A 25,162-nucleotide genomic window follows, 5' to 3' on the forward strand; every position below is an offset into this window, starting at 1 on the left:
TGGAGTGAGTGTCCATCCAAAATGTGCATCAAGAGCTGTTGTCAAACTGCATCTCACAACTCAAAAACATTCTTCAAAGAAAAACAACTTGCTAACATCCCAGTCCACATCAGAAGAATGAGAACAGAATTTATCTACAGCCATACATGCTACTAATATATATATAAAGTATATATAATTACACAGTGGTGGTTGCCACTGGGTAGTTATACGGGAGTCAGAGTTTCTGGAGGAAGAGCATGGTTAGGTTGAGCTTGCAGGCAGTGCATGCGCGCTGTCGCTTGCGACGATCTACGGTCCTTGAAGACAAAAAATCTAAAAATGGGCTTTTAGTACGACCACTACTTACCATTCGTTGGCATCAGAATTGTTCCAACTTCCTTGCTTCTAATTGGTCAGCCCTTTTTGACTTCCTGTGCTTTCAATTTGTCTTAGCGCCTCTGTCCATGTGTTTTCACTTTGGCTTTTTGTTTCTTTCCGTCCTGTGGAGCATTGCCAAAGTAGAGTCTCCAGTCTTTGGCCCGTGTGTCCTTCCACTGGCCACTCTCTTCTGAAAGTTCTCATTTGGGTTCTAGCACTCCATAATAGAGTATCTGCAGGTCCTCTTCTCTCCTTTCCAGCACTCTTCCCACATCGTTCCTTGAACCTGCCCCCAGTCGCTACTGCCTCAAGCTGGCTCATTTAAAATGTATTTGCAGCATTTATTAACAGCGGGTGTGTGTTTAGGTCAGATTTATTTTCTTTTAGGCACAGGAATTAGATCCTGGTTCTCCACAGTTCCAAAGACAGCAGCACAGTCTGTAAAGCCACACACTCAAAATGAACATACTTGTGACCCAGTTTACTAATGCTTACTCAATGTGGCCACTATGTTCACTATAGCTCTGGTTGGACTTTTCAGTTAATAAATAGATGCATTCTGGTGTATGCAGTCTTGCACCAATTACACAAAAAAACTTGATGGCATGTGGTTATGTAAGGATATGGTAATCCCAGTAAAAGACATCTGTTAACCTCAAGTCTGCATAGAAAAAGATTTAGCAGATGAAATATGTGGAAGCTCTATGTAGAGCGCTGCACCGGTGAAGCCTCGGCCCTCTTTAGTGCCCGCAGCATCTTCCAGACATCCACTAATACATTTAACGTTCATTAAAGACTTGGACAGAGAGCGCTCTGTCTAGCCTAATAGCAATGAGATGCATAGTAATTGGGCTGTACAATATCTGCCTCCTGAGTGACTGCTATACTCCACTACAAACACATACAGCTCTTGATAATGATAAACAACTATGTATTGTTTCTACCAGTTTTGTATAGCGCGTACTCGGCTAAGGGCATTGGAGCGCTTTACATGAGCACCAAATACATTACACAAGGTCAGATTTATTTTCTTTAAGGCAAATGAGATTAATTGATTTTCCCAGACTCAGAGGATGTTGAGCGGACATCAGGATTCAAACCTGGTTCTTTAAAGTTCTGAACTCAGCAGCTCAAGCTTAAAGGTACATGCTCAAAGTTAGTATACTTGTGATTTGTGAAATCTGCTTTAGGAAAACAAGTGCTGCGTGCAAACTGTATTCCTGGTGTTTTAGCAATGCAGATTTTAAGTTCTAGAAGAGGATCTATGGTCTCAGACCTAGGGCAACTGCTGCACTAACACGTAGCCGTCATGCATTGAAACCTACAACAATAGTGGGATGTGAGATTAACTGACTAAATTGCAACTTTTTCCAAGCATGTTGCTTTTGTTAACACAAGCAACTTCTCCTTTTTTCCTTATCATGCCTACTATATTGCTTTGTGAACTGTAGATTCATATCAAATTGTTTCTGGTTAAAGTAAAAGACCACAGTTAAAAGAACTTCTATCAGTTTTCTGGCATACCCTAGCCACACACATTCAAACACATTACAATAACAACTACACCAAAGAACATAATAAAGATGAAACATATTGGCTTTGCTGATGTTTGTTTGGCTAATAACTTTGGCATTGTTTGACAAATCTTCATAAACCTTTCCAAAAAAACAACAACAAAAAACACCTCAGATCCTTCTTGGAAAGTTTCAGGGTGATAAGTCAAAGGCGGGTCCCAAATTTTTTTTTACCCATGCATTTTCTATAGGAAACAGACAATGATGATCCTTACCCAGAAAGCATGCTTTTTGTGATTTGGTACAAATCTGTTCAGTAGTTTTTGAGAAATTAATGTTCAAAATGCAAAAGTATATTGATAGTTGACCCCGAAGGAGTCCTGCGGGACCGTAAATTCAAAAACTGGAGTGATCTGGTTAGTCGCAAGAGCTCCCCCTAAAATTGACTCACAGTCCCACGGATGTGAGCGATCTGGTTGTCTGGCCGGAACATGCAAGAAATGTTTTCACTGCTATTACAGAACTTCGAGACATGGTCCTGAAGTTAAGATTAAAATAACAAACGTGGGAGTACCCTGATCCCCTGGCCTTATAGAGAGGGAGAAGGTGGTGGTGAATTGGAGGAATGGAAAATAGAGAGAACACACCCAAACTCCCCGGTGCTGGGGAGCAAAAATTAAAACAAATGGTCTTTTCACGATTGGGTGGGACTTTCCAATATCAGTCAATCTTTGTGTGGGAGTGAAGTCAGTCTTTTGAAGGTTGATGGTAAAGCCTAGATCATGGCCAATAGTCATCTTTCACCAGACATGTTTGTGCACCAGTGCCATGTAAAGAAGTTCTCAGTCAAAGGGTTTTTCATAAGTGTAGCCTGCACATCTTCCACAAATCCAGGGGGAAACATACAAGCACGCTTTCATAGCTTGACAGTGCATCCACAGACTGTGCCACTGTGTCTGGAGATTCAAAGCCACATTTCAGAATCTGCTGAGATCCTTCCAGTCCATCACTCACCAGGTCTAAGAATGACGTTTTCAGGGACTCTGGGTGGGAGCTTTGCCAGTTTCCATAAAGCATGCACATGCAGCTCAAACGACAGGAGGCATTTACTGTGTGTGTTCCTACTGCCACTCTTTCTGGAGTGGCAGTAGGAACAGACTCTGGGTTCTGCTTTGAAGACAATGTATAAAGCCCTAGTCTCGTATATGACAGGTGGGAGGACAAAACGCATGGAGACTTAGAGCCAGAACCCAACTTCATGGGCAGCATAAGTTTAGACTTCCAGTGCATCGCCAATGCAGGCTCTAAACGTATGTGGGATAGTGCCATGGTAAGTTTTGACTTCACGTTAGATGCTGGACCCGAAGCCCCTGAAAGTGTCAGGATGCATTGGATCAAAGCCCTCGCAGTTGCCAAACTTGAAGAAACAGAACCTTTGGGGAGTGTCCGAGAGGTAGAGGGCAGTTGAGCACCGCTAACCTGAAGGCGTCAACAAGTACAGGGTCAGCACATAACCATGAAACTCTAGCTCCCACTTCTAAGGCATCAAGTGTTCTCCCTATGTTGAGGAACAGTTTGGTGCCAGCAGACAGCTTTGTGAATTTGACTGGGCCCTGGAAAGAGACCTCTTCCTGAAGAAGAAAAGGATTTCTCCTTCCCATGGCGCTTTTTCGGTCTCACTTGTGGAAGGATAGTTTAGAAGAACGTTCCAGGGAGGGAGATACACCTTTGGAAAGGGAGTAGCTGTGGGTATTTACCTGATGGCATTAGGCAAATTCTACTGACCTCTCGGTGCATGGAGGCACAAAAGTGGCAGCCTGTAGCTTCAATCAATCAATCAGGGATTTGTGAAGCGCACTACTCACCCATGAAGGGCTCAAGGCGCAGGGGGGGGGGGGGGGGGGGTGGGGGTGGGGGGGGGCGGAGGGGGGGGTCCCGCAGCTTCGTCTCATCCGAAAAGCTAGGTCTTGAGGCTCTTTCTGAAAAACTTGCAGAGTGGGGGTTTGTCGAAGGCTGAGTGGGGGTTGGTTCCAGGTTTTGGCTGCGATGTAGGAGAAGGCTCGCCCCCCCCCCCCCACTCTGGCTCTGCAGATGCGTGGGATTTCAGCTAGGGCCAGAATGTTGGATCGGAGGCTTCCCTTGGGTGCGTAGAAGGAGATTCTTTCGTTGAGGTATTAGGATCCGATGTTGTGGAGGGATTTGTAGGCGTGGGTGAGGAGCTTGGAGGTCACTCTATTTCTGACGGGGAGCCAGTGGAGTTCTCATAGTTGTTGGGTGCTGTGGTGTTGTCATGGGATGCCGAGGACAAGTCTAGCTGCGGCGTTCCGGATTGTCAGGAGTTTGAGGAGTACAGATTTGTTTATTCTGGCGTAGAGGGCGTTCCCGTAGACCAGTCTGCTGGTTAGGAGTGTGTGGGTGATGATCCTTCTGGATTCAGGGGGCATTTGAAGGTCTTGCCGAGGATGCGGAGGGTGTTAAAGCATGTGGAGGATACGGCGTTGATCTGTCGGTGCATGGTGAGGGAGGAGTCGAGTACGATGCCGAGGTTGCGCACATGGGCTGTGGGTGTGAAAGGTTTGCCAAGAGTGGTGGGCCACCAGGTGTTGTCCCATGCTGAGGGGGTGGATCCGAGGACTACAGTTTTTTTTAGTTGAGCTTTAGGCAGCTGTTGCTTATCCAGGAGGCAACGTCTTTCATACCTTTCTGGAAACAGTGTCTGCAAAGCTTCATGTCCTGAACCCACATACTGCCAGTGTGAGGATCCGAATGGGACATCTTCTTGCTGCGTCGTTTGCAAGACTTGAAGCCTTAGGCTCTCTGAGGAGACATTTGACCTAGTCACTGTAGAAAGCTGAGAATTCTACTGATAAGACACCAAAAGGGAGCTCCTGACTGCGTTGATGAGATACGGATAACAGGAGCTTATGTCAGTCTGCCCATTGTTGTCTAATATACCCACGTAATGTCACATCTAGAAACTGATCCGTGGCTGGAGCCTCGTGGCTGTGCAGGAGAGATATTGCTGGGAAAATAACCACGTCCTGTCTAAAGTCGGAAAGGTGTATTGATAAGGCAAGGAATCTGCAGGAAAATTAGTCTTCAGAAAAGCAGACCACTCGAACTTGCATGCTCCTCTGTGTGGAAATCTAAACCTTCAAAGGATTATTACAGAATAAAGCACTCTTGGTTATCCCACAAAGAAACAGAGAAACAGTCTGTCCCATTGGAATGTGTCCATAACACCTGAAGGATACTCATATCTGTAGTGATTTTCAATATCTTGAATCCACTCCAACATGTCAGCTATTGAGGGATGAACTGCAGAGCCCTCTAGGCAGGTTTGAACACCCACAGCATCTGCTTGCTGTTCATACACTTGAAAAACTGTACAGACCTGGTGACTGATCGAGTCCCGCACCTTCTGCAAGTCATTCCTGTGTCATAAAAGAGATTGGTAAGGGTCAATAAACGCATATTCAGTAAAGAGACAGGCATGCAAGGGCTACACATGTCACTTGGCAGTTTTAAGTACTTGCTGCCTGTTCCTCTCAATTTGGTTCTAATATTTCATCCTTAATTGGAAGTTGAGCATGAAGCAGCATCCGCATCTTTCAGAATGTGATTCTATATGGTTAGCAAGCACAATCCTCCTGTGTTGATTTACTCTACAATTGTATATATTAAGATTTTATTATGTGTGCTACTGGGCTTTAAATTCAAGTGACAAACCATGTAGACTTATTTCTAATGCTGGATTGCTTACGGAGCGAGATAGAGAAAGAAAGAGACACAATTGAACAGTCTTATGTTGAGGGATGTTTATGAGTGAGGAAAAAAGAACTAAGAATTAAATTAGCTGTTAGGGTCACTAGCATCTCATGCACCTTAACTGACCCCAAATTTGTGCTTCTTTCCATTTCAGTTTTCCCATGAGTCTTTTATGGTACCGATAACGATAACCTGACAGGTTCTCCAATTTATATCTTTCGTGTCTCTAACACAATTATTTTCATTTATGTTTTTGTATTACATCTCTTTTGTTTTGGAATTGTATATCTTCCCTAAAGTTTGCATTCTTGTCATTAATCCAAATTGATGCAATAAACAGAGTTGGTAATCATCATATATGACCAAAATCAATTAAAATGATGGCTTATGTCTTAGAGGCTTGCTTTGTCAAGTGTTCACAAACATGTTTTTAAACAAATCACTTTTGTGGGTCTACGGACCAGTTCCTGGTGAATTTGCTGGGGAATGAGGATATACCTATCCTCAGGGTCCACATGGCCACTTAACTGGCTAACATGGCCCTAAAATACAAAAAGGTAATGGACGGAAGGCTGGCAAACAAAATCTAAACCATTGGCAATTGATCTCTGTATCATTTCAAACCGTTGTTTTTCACACACTGTGGAACTCCAGACAAAGGCCCACCTTATGCAAATCAGTACTACGCCTGCTCCTTATGGGAATAATCCATTGCGAACTAGCATGCGAAGCCCCCTCTAGAAGGGAACACAAGTGACCCCAGATTTGTGTTGGTATTGTTAGGCTCAGTGGCGGCAGGTGGGCTTGGAAAGTGGTGTGGCGAAAAAAAAATGAGGGCCGGGGGTAGGTGGGGAATCTTTGTTTATAGCGCAGATCTCAAGCTGGGAACACATGTCCCGACTGAGGGAAGCAGCACATGTCCTCCCAGCACCTACTCAACGTTTATTATAAATGCACATAGTCTGTTCTCATTATAAATGCAAACATGGGGCCATCTCCGATGCACCACACACCTTACCTGCTATAATGCAGAAAACGTCACAAACACACAGTTTGAAACTAAATGCATATTATCAAGAAATTTAATATTTTCTCCTCGAGAACCCTTTCAAGACAGACACCCAGCACCAAAGACTTAAACATAACCAGCAGTGACAGCAGTTGAGTAAAAGGCCATCTTCGTACACCCATGACGTGCAGCATGAAGTCCCACAAAAAGAGAAGAGAGCCTCGGAATAACAGAACATAGCATTTGAAAAGAAACATATCACATGATCAATGGCTGATAGAAGGGAGCCTAAGATGCATTGTAGTGCCCTTACTTCAATAAATTCATAAAACATGCCCTCTCAGCCAAGCTGCTGGATGGAGCCAAGGCTTTGGTGTACAATGAAACACATACTGGCAAAACAGAAATGTACACTTTTATGTCTCAAACTCCAGCAGCAGCCCCACTTAATAGAGGGTCAACACAGCATTTTTCACCTAGAGGTTGCCAACCTTTACTCCAGTTCAATGTGCAACAAGTTTCTGTCCCGTAAGCCCCTCCTAGGCCTGTTTTAAGGGCATGGCACCGCGTGTAAAAATGCTGCAGTACAATGCAGATCTTGGTCGTATTTTCACAAAAATACACAATGGCAATTGACTGCACACAATAAAGCGTACACAACATTTTTGATAAAGGGACACTGCTTCAATGCCTGGCAGAGTGGCAGTGGCACAACCAAACACATGTACATGTTTTTAGGCCTGTCTGCAGTATTAAATCCCGAAAATAGGGGCGCTAGAGAGCCCGCTGCAAAATGGCCACGCACTAGCACTGCTCTGACGGCCGGAGCGGCAGTTTGCTTGAATATCGGCGGATATATCGACCAAAAAAGCACCCAAGCTGATGAATCGGAAATCGGACATGATGCGGAACACATCAGTGTAATTATGTCCAGCTAACGCTGCCTCCTGCTCAAGAACGCCCGACTTGTAGCTGCTCAGTGAATCAGGCTGGGAAAATGGCGGCAAGCACCGGTCCGACTCGGAGACAAACCACGCCAACTATGCAACCCACCCCGCGCATGTAAAAACGATAACCTCAGTCCGGCGTGTTGAGGAATACTGATCGTGCTGGGAGACTGATCATAGCAGACCTGCGGAGCTGTGGGATAGACCGGCATGTAACGGAGCTCGACGGCGACTCAGATGGCGGCATGAGAGCTAATCGCTATGCGCAACTGTGACGAACCCTGCCCCACTGACCCAGAGGTACGACCAGTGTGGCGATCCCTCCCTGTGCACATTCCCTACATGTGTACATCACAACTACCTGCATGTATGCCGATCTGCGCTGCATGACGGCAGCCTCGCTCATCTGCTGGTAAGCGGCTGAAAGGTGCCCGTGCATACACGGAGCTCCAGGGAGATGCAGATAAAGTAAGCGGGGCTGAAACTAGCGAAAATGTCAGAAGGAGGGCTGCGGAATCTCGCTGAATAGCGCTATATTGGAGAGGCGGAGGCGGGAGCCGAATATATAAAACTACTGTACCAGCAACTTCTGCTCTTATGCCAGAGGCCTACTGGGTCCCTTGACTGGACCTTCATGTGTGACACAAAGCACGACTTCAGGGTGTCAGAGCCCACACGCCATGCTAGTTTATATCCTGGACTATGCTACATTGGAAATAAACAGACACTAAGGACACTCGGAAAAAGAAAAAATAATGGTCGATTAGCAAGACAACGCAGCTGTGTCCCACCTCCTGCCCCATACGAGATCACTGATCTCTCCTCAATATCAAGACGGTGTGGGTGATCTGCTTCGCCCCTGCTCTCCCCAGCACCAATCTATCACGGTCTCGGCTGCAGCGCTGAACTCCAGAGCCTGCTGATCTGAAGGGCCGGTGTTTGCAGGTACGCAGTATATGCTTGAGAATGGGAAAAACTGACAAGCAGCAAGCTAAATTGCCATTTGAACCTCGACAAACCATTGCCAGGCGCCATGGCGGACGCGGATCCAGAGACGGACCCAGACCCAGGGACCAAGATGGAAGCGGCCCTCAAAGCCATAAAGTCAACAGGCCATCGATTGTAAGATAGACGCACTCATGATACGGATGGACCACGTGTCTGCTCGGCTTGACAAGCAAGGCGAACGGTTGGAGGAGGCTGGAGGCGGCCGAACAGAGGATATCGGCGGTCGACGATGAATCACACGCCACCACATCCAAATGCGACGATATGGCAAAGCTACTGGAGATCATAAAAGCGAATAACGAGGATCTTGAATCTAGATCCCATCGCAACATCCTGCGTGTCGTAGGTGTGCCAGAAAGCACAAACACTGGCAAACTCGAAGACTACGCTGAAAAAATGTTGAAGGACATGTTCGGGGCAGAGCAATTCTCTTCAATGCTCATCGTAGAAAGGGCGCATCGATCTCTCGCGCCAAAACCACCACCGGCCCCCTGCCGCGACCGATAGTAGCTCGATTCTTGAACTATCGAGACCGCGACACAGCACTAGCGCGAGAGAAATACTTACTGATGTACAATGGCTGCGAAGTGGCCTTCTACCCAGATCTTACATTAACTGTCCAGATGGCTCGCAAGGAGTTCGGCCCGGTGAAGAAACAACTACGAGACCTGAATATCCCCTATGCCATGCTCTACCCGGCCAGACTTCGCATAACCCACGCGGGTAAAACTCGTATCTTGCCGACACCCCAAGCAGTGCAGGAATTCCTCAAGGAATCTCAAATAACAGAATGCACGTGATACAAGACCTGCCACACAACCAGATTCAGTGTAACGTTGCACAACCGTGGCTCTTTGAGAACGCTTTGCTTCTCTGATGAACATCTACGATTGATGCCCAGATTGGTCATTGTAATGGGGTAAGATACCACGCTATTCACAAAGACTATAGATGTATCCTCCACATTGCTTGGACTATCGAAATGTTATGGGCACTGAACAAATATGTCTCTTTACAGTACTGTTATACTTGTAATTTGAACATTGTCTCTGGATCTTTATACCAGATACCAGATGTCAGGTACATTGCTAGTGCAGAATATCTTTCTTTAAACATAAAACCAATTATTCATTTTTGTCGCTCCAGCGCCATCTGCATGCGGATGGAACACCGAGCGCCTAGTTGCCCCCTACTGGGAAAAACCCCACCGAAATTCTGTTGTTGCTTGAACTGAAGTTTGGGAAATGTCTTTGGCATAATTGAGATGCTTAAGCGGGTGGGGGGATAGTTGGGTTTTATGTTATGATTTACCAGCCAACTAAAATGTTATCACCATACAGCACACTTGTACAGATGCGCACTATACTTCACTCTGCAGCCGTGGTGGCAGTGGCCTATGAGGGCAACCAGGGTACCATTATGCAACACATCTATGCACGAGACTACCCTGCTGATGCACAGGGCCGATAATCCCGCACCACTGAGATTAATCACGTGGAATGTACGAGGTCTGAACAACCCCCGTAAGATTAGACCGGTATTTGCATATCTAGACAGGCATCACATAAATATTGCTCTGCTGCAAGAAACGTATCTGATCAAAAAAACAGGCTGACGCACTGGGGAAAAGATGGGCGGAGTTAGTGGTTGCTTCCTCATATGCCAGAGGTGTAATAAAGTTAATACGCAAAGGGACACACTTTATACCGGAACAAACGCTCATAGATGACAATGGTCGATATGTCATATTTACAGGCATTCTGCGCTGATCAAGAGTGGGAATCGTCAACACTTATGGTCCAAATGTCGATGACCCTGTCTGCTTTGCTAACTTATGGAACTCACTGCGAAATCTCCCGCATATGGAACTGATATGGAGGGCGGGGGGGGGGGGAATGGGGGGGGGGAGGAACTTAAATGTTGCACTAAACGACACCTGTGATAGATCGTAAACCCCCACTGAACAGCATCACCGTGCTGTCTCTACCATACTAAAGGGGGATGTCAGAATTTGTACATGCAAGACACCTGGCGCATGCAAAATCCACAGACGCTAGAAAGCACCCACTCCTCCACCGCACATAATAGCTGGGCCTGGCTCGACTATTGGTTGCTCACCAAACCAGCCTCCACATGGACGCAAGACATACAGCACTTACCGAAAACATCGTCGGACCACAAGCCAGTTGTTTTGACTCTTAGTGTCCTGACATATACCCCTCCTCCGTTCATATGGCGCGTCAACGCCGCATCCCTGCTAGACCCTATCTACAAAGAGACCATATATAGCGCCACAGAAGACTTCTTTGCCCTAAACAAAAATTCAGTAGACAGAGCCGGCACTATCTGGGAAGCCTTTAAGGTGACCTCGAGAGGTATTTGTATCGGTAAAACTGCCGGTACAGCCCGTAGAATGGGTGAGGGGGCAGGCCTGGTCGCCATCTGACACAAAAGATACGTGTAGAACACAAACAATACACTGTATTGAAAATGCTGGGCACTTTCGTAGAAACATAAGGCAGGTTATATGCCGCACGAGACACAGCAAATACGCAATAAATTCTCAATTACTTAGAGGACATAGCACTTGTCTGGCGCACAAACAGCCAACGTGAACTTTTGCCGCAACCCATTACGCTAGAGGAGGTGCAGACTGCCATAAAGTCCCTACCTAATGGCAAAACCCCAGGGCCAGACGGCTTTACAGGGGAATTTTATAAAACCTTTTCGAACTGCTCAGCCCCCATATTGTGGTAATGTATGACGAAGCCTATAATAATCAGAGTCTCCCACGACACTATGGGAAGCGCTGATAGTGGCTTTATTAAAGCCAGACAAACCACCAGATCGTGGGGAATCATACAGACCACTTTCCCTAATAAATACTGACACTAAGATACTGGCTAGGATTATTGCCCCTAGACTACAGCCCTTATTGCAGGTCATGGTCCTGCCGGATCAATCTGGTTTTATTCCAAATCGATTGACATCACATAATTTACGCACTATATTTGCGCTCCTGCACCAACTAAATCGAGAGATGCAAGCGGCGGCTGTCCTCCTGGATGCAGCGAAAGCTTTTGATTCTATTGAATGGGCATATCTATTTACAATTTTACAACAGATTGGTTTGCTACCAATGCTATTGAATTGGATCAAGTTGCCATACACCAAACCAACTGCGCGTATTAAGGTGAACGGTCACATCTCGGAAGTAATTAATATACAGAGAGGCACGAGACAGGGCTGCCCGTTATCACCTCTATTATTCTCCATTGCGATAGAACCATTGGCCTGTAAAATACAATGATACGCACGCACTGCGTTGAGATTCCATCTTCGTCCTTTTGGCATCTCAATGTACGCAGACGATATGGTGCTTTATGTCTGAAACCCGGACACAAATTTGCCCCCTATCCTTAGAGAATACATCAAATTTGGTAGACATTTCCGGCCTGCAGATAAATTGGGATAAATCTGCCTTATTACCACTGACTGAAGCTACCCATCCACACCAGCTGGAATTCCCACTAGTCTGGCAGACAGACCCCATTAAGTACTTGGGCATCTGGATTCACCGCGATCAAGAAATCATACTAAGAACAAATTACAGTACTACTATTGATAAAATTGAAACACAAATAAGTAGGTGGATCCCGCTCCCCCTCTCATTAGCAGACCGAATAACCCTGATAAAAATGGTAATCCTACCCAAACTACTATATCTATTTACAAACATACCAATAACCCCCTTTACCCCAATATTCAACAGGTTACGAGTACTTCTTACAAAATTAATATGGGCAGGTAAACAAGCGAGGATATGCTTACACAAACTAACTTTACCATACGCTTCAGGTGGGTTTGCGGTTCCTGATCTATTTTTATACTAGTTATGTGCCCAGGCACAATTTTGGTATCAAGCAACTAGATATATGCCGTAAATAGCAGTGGAAGATGGTGACACTAACCCTGTCAACTTAGCCAATGTTCTGACACATAGACGACCTCACCTAGCCAAGCAAGAAAACAACACAATCTGCACCACGTCTAACGCATGGCTACGACTTGGCCAAATGGCAAACAAACTTCCACTCTATGCCCCAAACATGCGCCTAGCGCAACACCCCTCATTAACGGTCACTCCAGACAGAGGTAGCATGGAGCTACTAGAACAGGTGGGCATCACCCTGATGGGAGATCTCTATGTTAATGGGTTATTCATCACCCCTGCAGATCTGACATATGTCAGTAACCAATCCATGTTATTTAAATTCACCTACCATAGGCTACGGGAAGCAATGAAGAAATTGTACCCCTCGTACCCCACTGAACCTCCTACACTTGACTCACTGCAATTACTCATAACCAGCCCAAATAATCACCTCATGGTAGCTAAACTTTATAGGACTATACAGACGGACATTGGCGCCGGTACGGTAAAGGCCCATGAAAAATGGAACACACTGCTAGACACACCACTTAGTGAAGCAGACTGGCAAGCATGTTGTGCACTAACGGATTTACTTACTCCCTATTTACATCTTCTCCATTACAAATACCTACATCAGGCCTACCATACCCCATTAAAATTGTACACATATGGTTTACAAGATAATGCAAATTGTAAACGATGCGGACAGGACCAAGCTGATTTCGCTCATCTTGCCTGGGGATGTGCACAGGTACAAACATACTGGACACAGGTGGTAGATCTAATGGGAAAGATTCTGAACTGTACACTAACTTGCACACCGCAGTTATGCCTGTTGAGTCACATGTTGCCATTAAAATCTGTGAAGAAAAAATTTGCTGCCATAGCACTACTCCTGGCGAAACGCAGAGTGGAAATACATTGGGACAGTAAAAAAAGCACCTGCTCTGACACAATGGATAATGGACTCTGTATACTGTAGAGATAACTTTTTAATATATGCAGAAGAACTACCTACCGCTTCGAAGCCTTCTAATTTTTGGGAACCGCTCACTGTCTATCTGAACGGGCACCCTGATTTGTTAACAACTGATGTATAGAATGTACTCGTGATCATCTCCACTCCATGGTTATACAATTTGGATTATACGCTATATGATGCAATGTGCTGCGCTATGTAACACTTATTGTGTAATATCTTACATGCTGGAAATATTTGTTATTACTGTATTGTAATACTTAATACAAATTTTAAAAAACGAAAATAACTTGTCATGGTCACGATCATAGATTTGATGTAGTGAACACGGAGGAGATTTAGAGCCACATGCAGCAAGGCGCTATTTTAGTGCATGTAATTATACAAGTGTTACTGCGTTCATACGCAACAGGGGTGCTTTAAGCATGCAACGGGAGAGCAGGGGCAAATCCCACCCCGAGGACAATTTCAAATAATCTGCTGGAACGTAGAGCCACAGTTTTTGGATTTGCGGTTTGCTCCAAGGTAATCTACAATACCGGTAATGGAGTTTAATGAGCACACGCAGTGAGATCGAAGAACGCTATGATTGTTTATGGCAGTGATGGAGTAGTCAGAATGCCATTGATTTTGGAGGAGAGGTCGATCCCGTGGGAGACCCGGTATGTAAGTACGTGTTCCCGCAGCTTCACCCATGTCTTTCTATTATTTCCGGGTAGGATTTTTTGGGGGACATATTCCCGAAAGGATTGCAATGAGGCCAGAGAAGAATATCCTCTTTTATTAGTTTATCTGAGCGCAGCTGCGTCCGGTATGCTGGAGGGAGGAGAGGGGTTGGGGGGGGATGCGGGTGGAATAACGTATTATTTCCACAATGATGATGACCCAGGAATGGATAGGGTGAGCTTAAAATGCTGTGGGCGGAAGGAGGGTAAGGAGTTCACAGGCATTCCATATCAGGATAGAAGAAAAAAAAAAAAAGCAGAGGCGCTGTAACACCCACCGTAAATTGTTAAATCTGGACTGCACCTAGGCACCACAGAATGTAATATAAAAATTAAAAGTTACTTACCGCGCCGCCTCCGCTCCGCTCCTGGCCACCTGGCTGGTGTAATGGTGCAGCCGGAATCGGATCCCAGTGATCCTACAGGATTGGAAACAGCCAGCAGGCAGCCTCCTTCCCCGGCCTTAAGCCAATCACAATGCTGCAATGGCAGCGTTGTGATTGGTAAGGCGCAGTGGAGAGCGCCCCAGCCGGGCCATTTTTTCTATGTAGGCTACATGCATAGGTTGGGGATCATCAACCACCACCAAACGTGTCACACACCACGACTCTGGATGAAAACTGCAATCATTCAGGTTCACAAATCGTCCCTGGATGAAGGCCATGCCAGCCGAAATGCATTGGACATATTAATAGTGTCAACCGCTTACAATGTATTCTGGGAAATGCAGTTCAAACGTTTGATTATGAAAAAATAGTGTTGTGATATAACAATAAAATTGAACTCTGGTGGAAAAGAACTTGAAGTACTTCGGTTTATTTTTTGAATAACTTTTGAAACCCTTCGGGAAAACGCAAGCCAGTGCCCGGGGGACACACCCCACACACATGGGGGTGCAACAGTGTACAAGGGACCCACGTTCTGGATATACCCATGGTCACGTAGGGTGTTACATCAAACAGACTACAAAAGGTGATGAGCGGAACACTTGAAAATAGTCTAAACCATTAGCAACTGCTCTGGGTATGATTTGAACTCATAGGTTTCTCCCACTGTGTCACTGTAGACGAAGGCCACCAAATATGAATCAGTAATGACCAAAAGGTTTTTCCAGACCACTCCTCCCGAGTAGGGATTTCTTTCCTCAGTGAATAACTCACTATGACATATCTTCATGACATGCTATGTTGTGCCTTAATAATTACCTGTACTAAATACTTCCTAGTATATAAGCCAAGAGGGCCGCAAGCTATTTTCTTTTAGCATATTTTAGAACGTAATTATATGGCTAACACTATCCACATAGATTTATTTACAAAGATTGCCATCTGCTATAGTAATATATGTGCTTCACTAATACCTTCTACTCTAAGCTCCTGCAAGAACTCTATGGGATGTGGTTGTTATGCCACCCTGCCAAGTAATATGTCACCACTAAATCGTATAGCCCAGTACTGGAGCAACAAGTAACCAAGAACATGCTGTGTGTAGATTTAGATTCAGTATATAGGTTTCCCGATTTATGCCCTTATATAGGTACAATTCATATTTCCCTTATTTAGGCATAGAAAATCCAGCCCTTATTTAAGCATTGTCCATGTTAACCAAATACAGGCATGGTCTCCTACATCCGTCAATCCACGTCACAACGAGTTCTTGGAAAACCAGACTCTTAAGCCTTTAGGAATTTTCCTTGCTTGGATATTGATTTCTCCAAGAACTCATTTATTATGCAGGAACATCTATTCCTTAGGGGTTCATTCATGAAGTTCTGATGCCCGACTTTTACGTCAATTCAGGCATTCCTAAACACCTTCAAGGTATAAATATACCTGCACTTCCTCTGGAAAACCACGGTTCTGGTACGGTCCAGTTCGACTGCCTACTTGCGGTTCGCTACGGCAAGGTCGGAAGGAGATCGAGTTCCCGCCTGATGCACTGACCAGACGCTATCATCCTCCTCGCAGAGAAACCAGCTCCAGTGTTTCTGACTCCCCTTGCGGGGTGTTAGATATCGAGTCCCGGAAAGAGATCCCAACCTCACACATTCTAAGGTATGGAGCAGACTAGAACTGAGAGAAACTTTTGGCAACTATTGGCAAAACTAAAACTATAGCTAGCTATACTTTAGAAAACAGCACCTACTTCTTACCTCATACTACACTTGGGTTAGGTACACTGGGGTAGAACTATTTAAAAGCATCAGATGAGTATTCCCTATATGTCATAGCTACAAACCATGCTATTGCAGTATTATTTTATCTTACTGCTAACCCTGTACGTATTGTACTTCGCATCCTGTCTCACAATTGTAGCAGTTCATATCTCTTGCATGAGAAATAAGACTGTTCAATAAACACTTTATTATTGAAACGCCCGTCTCTCTATTTCTGTCCAACTCTGTAGAAACGAAGCATGCACGATTGACTGAGTGAAACTGTTATCTATTGTTTCCATGGTTCTGAGATTGTTCCGACTATAAGGGAAACAAAGTTGTCATGTTTATGCGGTTGTCAGAAACGAATCCCTTCTTGTATATTCGAGAAGTTTCGAGTGACCTCTGACTTAGCTGGCACACACAAGTAATTAAGTTTAATGTACTCGATAGAGACATACTGACCTCAGTCCTATGTCAAAACTATAGTGTATATTATTCCAATGCGCAGAGCCTATCAAGGATATAGGAACTACACAACAATGCACCCAGCAACGGGTTACCATCCCATTCTCAACAGGGAGACATGTTATCCAGGCACAATTACTGTATTTGGAAGGAGGACCTGGAAGCTATGTCTCTCCCAAGGACTCTTTCACTGATAAGCTAGAGGCCCTATCATGAGGGTCGTACTTATGTAAGCAGGTAAAAGGAAGTTTTACATAGCTCGGCAGATTTGAGAAAGCAAGTAGGCAAGAGTTCTCACTAATAAACTGCAATGTTCGATATTTTCATTCTCTTTACTCCGATATTATTTGCCTTTGGTATTGTTTGTATTACAATTGTGACAATCATAATCCAAATCTTCTATACCCTTCAAACTATTCAATTTTACCACACAAGTATTTTCAGATTGATAAGAAGTAATAACACTGTTCACAGCGCTACCAATGTAGCAACGTGAAAAGATTAACAGAACGTCACTCATCCCAACATGTTTAGCCATGTTTTATAATAATTGAGGAGAAATGTGGAATATAGGATAAGGGCTTGATTGATATGAGAGATGGCTGCCAGTGTGTAGGAGTGAGTGAGTGCCTGTATATATATATATATATAAATTCACTGAAAAAACCATAGGTTTCACACATGTTATAGTTAGCGGAAATTTTACTGATAAAAAACCAATGAAATTCCCCCGTTATAGTTAGTGCAGGCAACTATAACTCACGCGACCGCAATCCTCTGCTGATGCTAATACTGTATTTAGACACTTATTTGCCCATGTCTTCTTCCATACATTTTTAGCTATACATATATTACAAATATTTTTTTTTCATAAAGACACATATGTCATCAGCAGAAGATTGCGGTCGCGTGAGTTATAGTTGCCTGCACTAACTATAACGGGGGAATTTCATTGGTTTTTTATCAGTAAAATTTCCGCTAACTATAACATGTGTGAAACCTATGGTTTTTTCAGTGAATTTGCAAGGTTTTTTAAATGCTAATTCCTAACTATAACGTGTGTGAAACCTACGGTTTTTTCAGTGAATTTGTACGGTTTTTTAAATGCTAAGTTACTTTACGCCATTCGTGGCGTGCGCGCCCACTTAACGCAGTTCGTTCCGTGCGCGCACAGTGAGCACGCGGTGCGCTTCGCGCACCGCGCGCCCACTTTACGCAGTTAGTGCCGTGCACGCACGGTTGGCACGCGGTGCGATGACAAAGCAAGAAAGCACGTCAACAAATCGGTTTCTGCTTTCCTCCGTGACTATGGTATGGGTGCCATTTACCACAACAACTTGCGTTATGACATGCAAGACATTTATAGAGGAGATGGTGTGCACTTCAATGATGAAGGGAACAGAGTCTTCCTCTTGAACCTTAGACTCTGCATCGGTACTTACTTGTAGGTACCACTAAAAAATCATTTCATAAACACAACGGCTCTTTTTAGAGCCCCCTAATATCTAAACACTTAAATCTGATTTTCATTTTTTTTTTTTTTCTACCGTACGCTTACCGTAAGCTTACCGTACGCGTACCCCGTGATTTTTTTTAAAATCAATAAATGTTTTCTTTGTACTTTACAGTCCTTCTTTGACCCCCTCACAAATGTAAGGGGGTCTGTAACTCTCCTCATTGCCCCCTTTTCTTGTTTTCACTCTTTTTTTTCTGAGTGAAATACACAAAATGGCGGCCGCCGCTTCCTGGTTTCGGCCGATTCGAATGTTTACTAAGATCTAAGAGCCAATCAGAATCGCGCTCGCGCACGCCACCGTACACTTACGGTAAGCGTACGGTAAGCGTACCGTAAGCGGGCTCAGATATATATATTGATTTAAAGGCTATTTTCTCAGAATCTACTGAACAGATTTACACCAAACCTACAAAAGGCACTTCCTTGACCTAGGGACTACCTCTCTGCCAAATTTCGAGTAATTCTGTTCAGCCGTTCGGGCTGTAGCTCGTTCTAAAGGTCCTATGGAAAAATGCATGGGGAAAACGCGTTTTGGGACCCCCCTTTTATCTCAGCCCCCGCTTGACGGATCCCCCCAAGACTTTCAGGGTAGGAGCGGAGCGTAGCGCCCCACCTATTTTGAGAAATTCGCGAGGATTCATCGACCGGCGCCAAAGTTATTCAAAATAGAATGTTGAGGTTTTCCTATGGAAAAGGGGTCCTAACTATAACTACCTACTGGCGACCGCCAGTAGGTAATATATATATATATATACATATATATATATATATATATATATTCACTGAAAAAAACCATAGGTTTCACACATGTTATAATTAGCTGGACATTTTACTGATAAAAAAACCAATGAAATTCCCCCGTTATAGTTACTGTAGGCAACTATAACTCACACGACCGCAATCCTCTGCTGATGCTAATACTGTATTTAGACACTTATTTGCCCATGTCTTCTTCCATTAAATTTTAGCTATACATATATTACAAATATTTTTTTTTCATAAAGACACATATGTCATCAGCAGAGGATTACGGTCGCGTGAGTTATAGTTGCCTACAGTAACTATAACGGGGGATTTTCATTGGTTTTTTATCAGTAAAATGTCCAGCTAACTATAACATGTGTGAAACCTATGGTTTTTTCAGTGAATTTGCAAGGTTTTTTAAATGCTAATTCCTAACTATAACGTGTGTGAAACCTATGGTTTTTTCAGTGAATTTGTACGGTTTTTTAAATGCTAAGTTACTTTACGCCATTTGTGGCGTGCGCGCCCACTTAACGCAGTTCGTTCCGTGCGCGCACAGTGAGCACGCGGTGCGCTTCGCGCACCGCGTGCCCACGTTACGCTAGATGGGCCATGAACGCACGATGCGCTTCGCGCACCGTGCGCACATGGAGGACATATGATGAGCATCGTTGTGACAGGTAAAATATATGTTTTGTTCATCTGGAATAAGCTATGCACAAATGGTGCCCTTCGGGCACCATTTGCACACGGGGTGGTGAGAATGTGGATTTTTTTTTTTTTTTTTTTAATATTTATTACCATAAGCGTACTCGGCGAAATTTCCGAAAAAATTAAAATTCCCTTTTTTCACTTGGGGGCTCGTTGGGGACTCCCTCGACATGGCTAGGTGCTTGGGAGCTGTCTAAACAGCCCCTTTACATGGTTTTGCACTTTGTTTTTCAACCCCCTGTCAGAGTGCGAGAGAGAAAATGGCGGCCGCCGCTTCCTGGTTTCGACCGATTTGAATGTTTACTAAGATCTAAGGGCCAATCAGAATCGCGCACGTCACCGTACGCGTACGGTAAGCGCACCGTAAGCGCACCGAAAGCTGTCTGATATATTTATTGATTTAAAGGCTATTTTCTCAGAATCTACTGAACAGATTTACACCTAACCTACAAAAGGCACTTCCTTGACCTGAGGACTACCTCTCTGCCAAATTTCATTAAATTCTGTTCAGCCGTTCGGGCTGTAGCTGTGTCTAAAGGTCCTATGGAAAAATGCATGGGAAAAACGCGTTTTGGGACCCCCTTTTATCTCAGCCCCCGCTTGACGAATCCCCCCGAGACTTTCAGGGTAGGAGCGGAGCGTAGCGCCCCACCTATTTTGAAAAATTCGCGAGGATTCGTCGACCGGCGCCAAAGTTATTCAAAATAGAATGTTGCGGATTTCCTATGGAAACAGGGTCCTAACTATAACTATCTACTGGCGACCGCCAGTAGATTATATATATATATACACACACAAACCTACATAAACACACATATATACTACCCACACTTATGAAAATATCTAAATGCATGTATAATTAAGTATTCGCATATAGTTCTGTATGTGTGTATGTATATATATATATATTTTATCTACTGGCAGGCGCCAGTAGATAGTTATAGTTAGGACCGTGTTTCCATAGGAAATCCGCAACATTCTATTTGGAATAACTTTGGCACCGATTGAGGATTCCTCGCGAAATTTTCAAAATAGGTGGGGCGCTCCGCTCCTTGCCTGAAAGTCTCGGGGGGATTCGTCAAGCGGGGCTGAGAAAAAGGGGGGGTCCCAAAACGCGTTTTCCCCATGCATTTTTCCATAGGACCTTTAGTCCAAGCTACAGCCCGAACGGCTGAACAGAATTACTTGAAATTTGGCAGAGAGGTAGGCCTCAGTTCAGGGATGTGCCTTTTGCAGGTCTTGTGTAAATCTGTTCATTAGTTCCTGAGAAAATTGCTGTTAAAAGCATATATATATATCTATAAGCGCGCACCGTGCGCGTACGGTAAGCATACCGTACGCGCACGGTGACGTGCGCAATTCTGATTGGTTGTTAGATGTCAGTAAACATTCGAATCGGTCGAAATCAGGAAGTGTCGGCCGCCATTTTGTCTCTCGCAGTCTGAGGCAATGAAAAACAAAGGGGGAAAACGTGAGAAGGGGGCAGGATGGACAGGTCCTGACCCCCTAGCCTTTGTCAGGGGGTCACTGAAGGACCCCCAAGGGTAAAAAAAAATATATTTTTTTTGCGAAAAATCGCGGGGTGCGCGCACCGTACGTGCACGGCACGAACAACGCATCGTGGGTGCTTGGTGCGCGAAGGGCACCAAGCGCCCACAGCGCGCGTACGGTACGCGCACGGTGAAAAAACTTAAAAAAAAATAAAAAAAATACTTAACTTAGCATTTAAAAAACCATACAAATCACTGAAAAAACCATGGGTTTCACACACGTTATAGTTAGGAATTAGCATTTAAAAAACCTTGCAAATTCACTTCAAAAACCATAGGTTTCACACATAGTTAGCTGGACATTTCACTCGTGAAAAACCATTGAAATTCCCAGTTATAGTTAGTGCAGGCAACTATAACTCACGCGACCGCAATCCTCTGCTTATGACGTCAGATATTACATCACTGATGACATACGTGTCTTTCTGAAAAAAAAATATTTGTAATATATGTATAGCTTAAAATTAATGGAAGAAGACATGGGTAAATAAGTGTCTAAATACAGTGATGTAATATCTGACGTCATCAGCAGAGGATTGTGGTCGCGTGAGTTATAGTTGCCTGCACTAACTATAACGGGGGAATTTCAATGGTTTTTCACGAGTGAAATGTCCAGATAACGATAACATGTGTGAAACCTATGGTTTTTTAAGTGAAATATATATATATATATATATATATATATATATATATATATATATATATATATATTCACTCCAAACAATCTCACGTATCTTTGAGAAATACTCGGACTCCCAAGTTGAATGCAAAGGATTTATTTACAAGTGCAGAACGACGCGTTTCGCCATTACGGCTTGTTCACGCTCGAACTCGCAGTAAAACACATCAAATTTAAATTACATGAATTAGAAGATGGACAAGTCACAACAACGTGAAAATTTCATGTTACTATCGCGGCCATCTTTCAACGATGTATCGATCTCAACAACAAATGAAGTATTGACTCAAAAATAAGTCGTCAGTGAGAACATATATTGCACACTGTAATACCATATAGAATATATACATATATTGTTGTAATAAAGCAGAATTTGTAATATACATTGTCATATATGTAAAAACGGCAAAACCTCATGTCGAATTGTGTTTATGCAAAATTCAATAAAGTTACCGACTTTAATGTAGCCCAAGTGGGCATTAATCCATCACATATCCTAAAATAAAAGGTATGTTGCAACACATCGTGAGTCGTATCATAGATATTTGAATTCTAGACCGTATCGATAAACATATTCAGCATAGGTATGAAGGCCAATAAATACCCTTGTGTATACAAATAAATCGGCTAAAATAGCCCCAAAGTACCATTGGTTATTACGATAAGTCAAGGCGATGTTGTCGACAACTTCATGCCCAAGTGGGCAAAACACATTTGCTAACACCAGGTTTAATAGTAGCAGTGTAAAGTTGCTTCTATGATCAGTAACATCTTCCTTCATAGATAATATTCCTGTTGTACAAGTTGTGACTCCATCTGGAATAAATACAAATTTTAAAATATGAAACTACTTAAACAACACTGCTGAAAAGCTATATTTACATGTTCATTGCAGGTGTACTGCAAGTTCCTCGCTCATATTTAACCCTTTAGGGACCATGCTCTCAAAATCCACTATATATCGGGATTCTAATTTTCTCAGGGATAATTCTCTATTACCCCCTCTTAGTCCCAAGTCAACTGAATCAATCACCACCATTCAAGCCTTAGTTTCATCTTGGAGATGTTGATCAAAGAAATGTCTAGCAATGGGGTATGTTCTGTTATTATTCTTAATAGCCCGTAGATGCTCAAGCACCCTTTTCTTCGCTGTGTGTTTGGTACTGCCTATGTACCATTTTGCACAGGGGCAGATAAGAACATACACACAGTATGTGGTGTTACAAGTAAGTTTTTTTCTTCTGATAAATTCTCTTTTTGAATTGGGTACTTGCAGCTTATCACAATCTGTGCTGTGTCTACAGGCTTTACATCTTCGACAACACCTATACCCCCCATTGCCAGAATTGAGGTTTAGACCCATCTCTGTGATGTAGTTGTGGCCGAGTTCATCCTTCAAGGAGCGCCCTTTTCTGAATGTAATTTGGGGATTCTTACCGAGAGCATTGTTAAGATGCTCATCGGTAAGTATCTTAGTGGGAATGGAGACAAGGGGGAAAAAGACAACAGAAAATATGACGGTTGTCAATTTATCCCAACGGTCTCTCTCAATTGAAGAGATTGAGACCCTCTCTCTTGGACTTACCTTCTGCCCGTCATCCAATATGAATTTTGCGCAAACACGCATTGATTTATTCCTGTTTGAGGAAATTGAAACTGAAGAAATGGTTCAATACCAAACCATCATATCAAGACAAAGTAAGTGTGAAGCCGAAAGAAAGTAATCTAAATTTGATGGACATTGAAATGTTACATGCTCTGTATAGTAGTACAGATAATGTTGATACTAGTCAGTCTGTACCTGAATGGGAAATGTGGGGTGAAGAGGTGGATGTCAATCCTGGGAGTAAGTTTAAACCCAAATCCGTGTTCCTCCCAAATGTTCAATGTGAAGCTATTGAAATTTTCGAAAAAGGTGTCTTATATGATTTACAGAAAATGAGACACAAGAAGATACCATGTGATAGAAAGAATCTTACAGTGAAACAAATTATGGCCATTAATAATTTAAAAGCAGACCAGAACATCGTCATACGCCAATCAGACAAAGGCGGAAATGTGGTCGTTCTAGATAAACAAAAATATCTGTTAGAAGGTCTAAGACAGCTTAATGACCAGGAGTGCTATGTGAAGACAGATATGGCGGAGGTATCTAAATCTAAAATCATGTATAGAGAAAGATTAGTAGGGTGGAAAGACAAAGGATTGCTTGAACAAGAAGAATTTAACTATCTATACTGTGCACACCCTAGATTACAGATTTTGTATCTGCTTCCCAAGCTACACAAAGACATGCAGAATCCACCGGGACGACCAATAGTATCATCGATAGGGTCATTGTATGAGAATACATCTAGATTCATAGATTACTTTCTCAGGCCCTATGTTGTGGCCTTACCCTCATATCTGAGAGACACCCCCCATTTTCTAACCATCATCGATGGCATACATTGGGAAGCTAATTACGTTCTAATCTCCCTGGACGTAAGCAGCTTATATACCAGCATCCAACACGACTTGGGTCTCCAAAGTGTTTTACACTTCTTCAAGAGTAGATCTATCTCACTCTTAAATCATTTGAGAATGGTGTTTGAGATGATTGAGATCTGCCTCAAGAACAATTTTTTTTATTTTTAATGACATCATATACCGACAGTCACAGGGAACTGCTATGGGAACCTGCTTCGCCCCCAGCTACGCGAACTTGTTCATGGGCTGGTGGGAGGAGCAGGTGGTCGCCAACATGTCTGAATTTACCAACGTTGCCCTGTGGCTGAGGTATATTGATGATATTTTTTTCATTTGGTGTGGCAATGAAGAATCAGCAAAAATCTTCATTGATAAACTGAACATTAACACATATAATTTACAGTTTACAGAGAAAATAAGTAAAAATACAATTGACTTTTTGGATGTCCGTGTGGAAGTCAAGAATAACCAATTGACTTCCAAACTATTCCGCAAGGAAACTGCGGGTAATAGCATCCTAAACGCCAATAGTAGTCATCCACGCAATTTAGTGCGCAGCATCCCATATGGTGAGCTGCTGCGCGCTAAAAGGAACTGTAGCACAGTAGAGGCGTACAAAAATGAAG

General features: G+C 43.5%; 1 protein-coding gene across 6 annotated transcripts in view; it reads right to left on the reverse strand.

The window, feature by feature from the left end:
- AIRIM (AFG2 interacting ribosome maturation factor) overlaps positions 1-25,162 on the reverse strand; it is a 222,309-nt gene that overhangs the window by 30,076 nt on the left and 167,071 nt on the right. For all 6 annotated transcript variants that reach the window (XM_085647911.1, XM_085647910.1, XM_085647915.1 and 3 more), the window contains one exon: positions 5,129-5,308. In XM_085647911.1, the coding sequence (XP_085504037.1) occupies positions 5,129-5,308 (180 nt within the window). The remainder of the gene's footprint in view (positions 1-5,128; positions 5,309-25,162) is intronic.

Source organism: Triturus cristatus, chromosome 3_2 (assembly GCF_964204655.1).
Source record: "Triturus cristatus chromosome 3_2, aTriCri1.1, whole genome shotgun sequence".
NCBI lineage: Eukaryota > Metazoa > Chordata > Amphibia > Caudata > Salamandridae > Triturus > Triturus cristatus.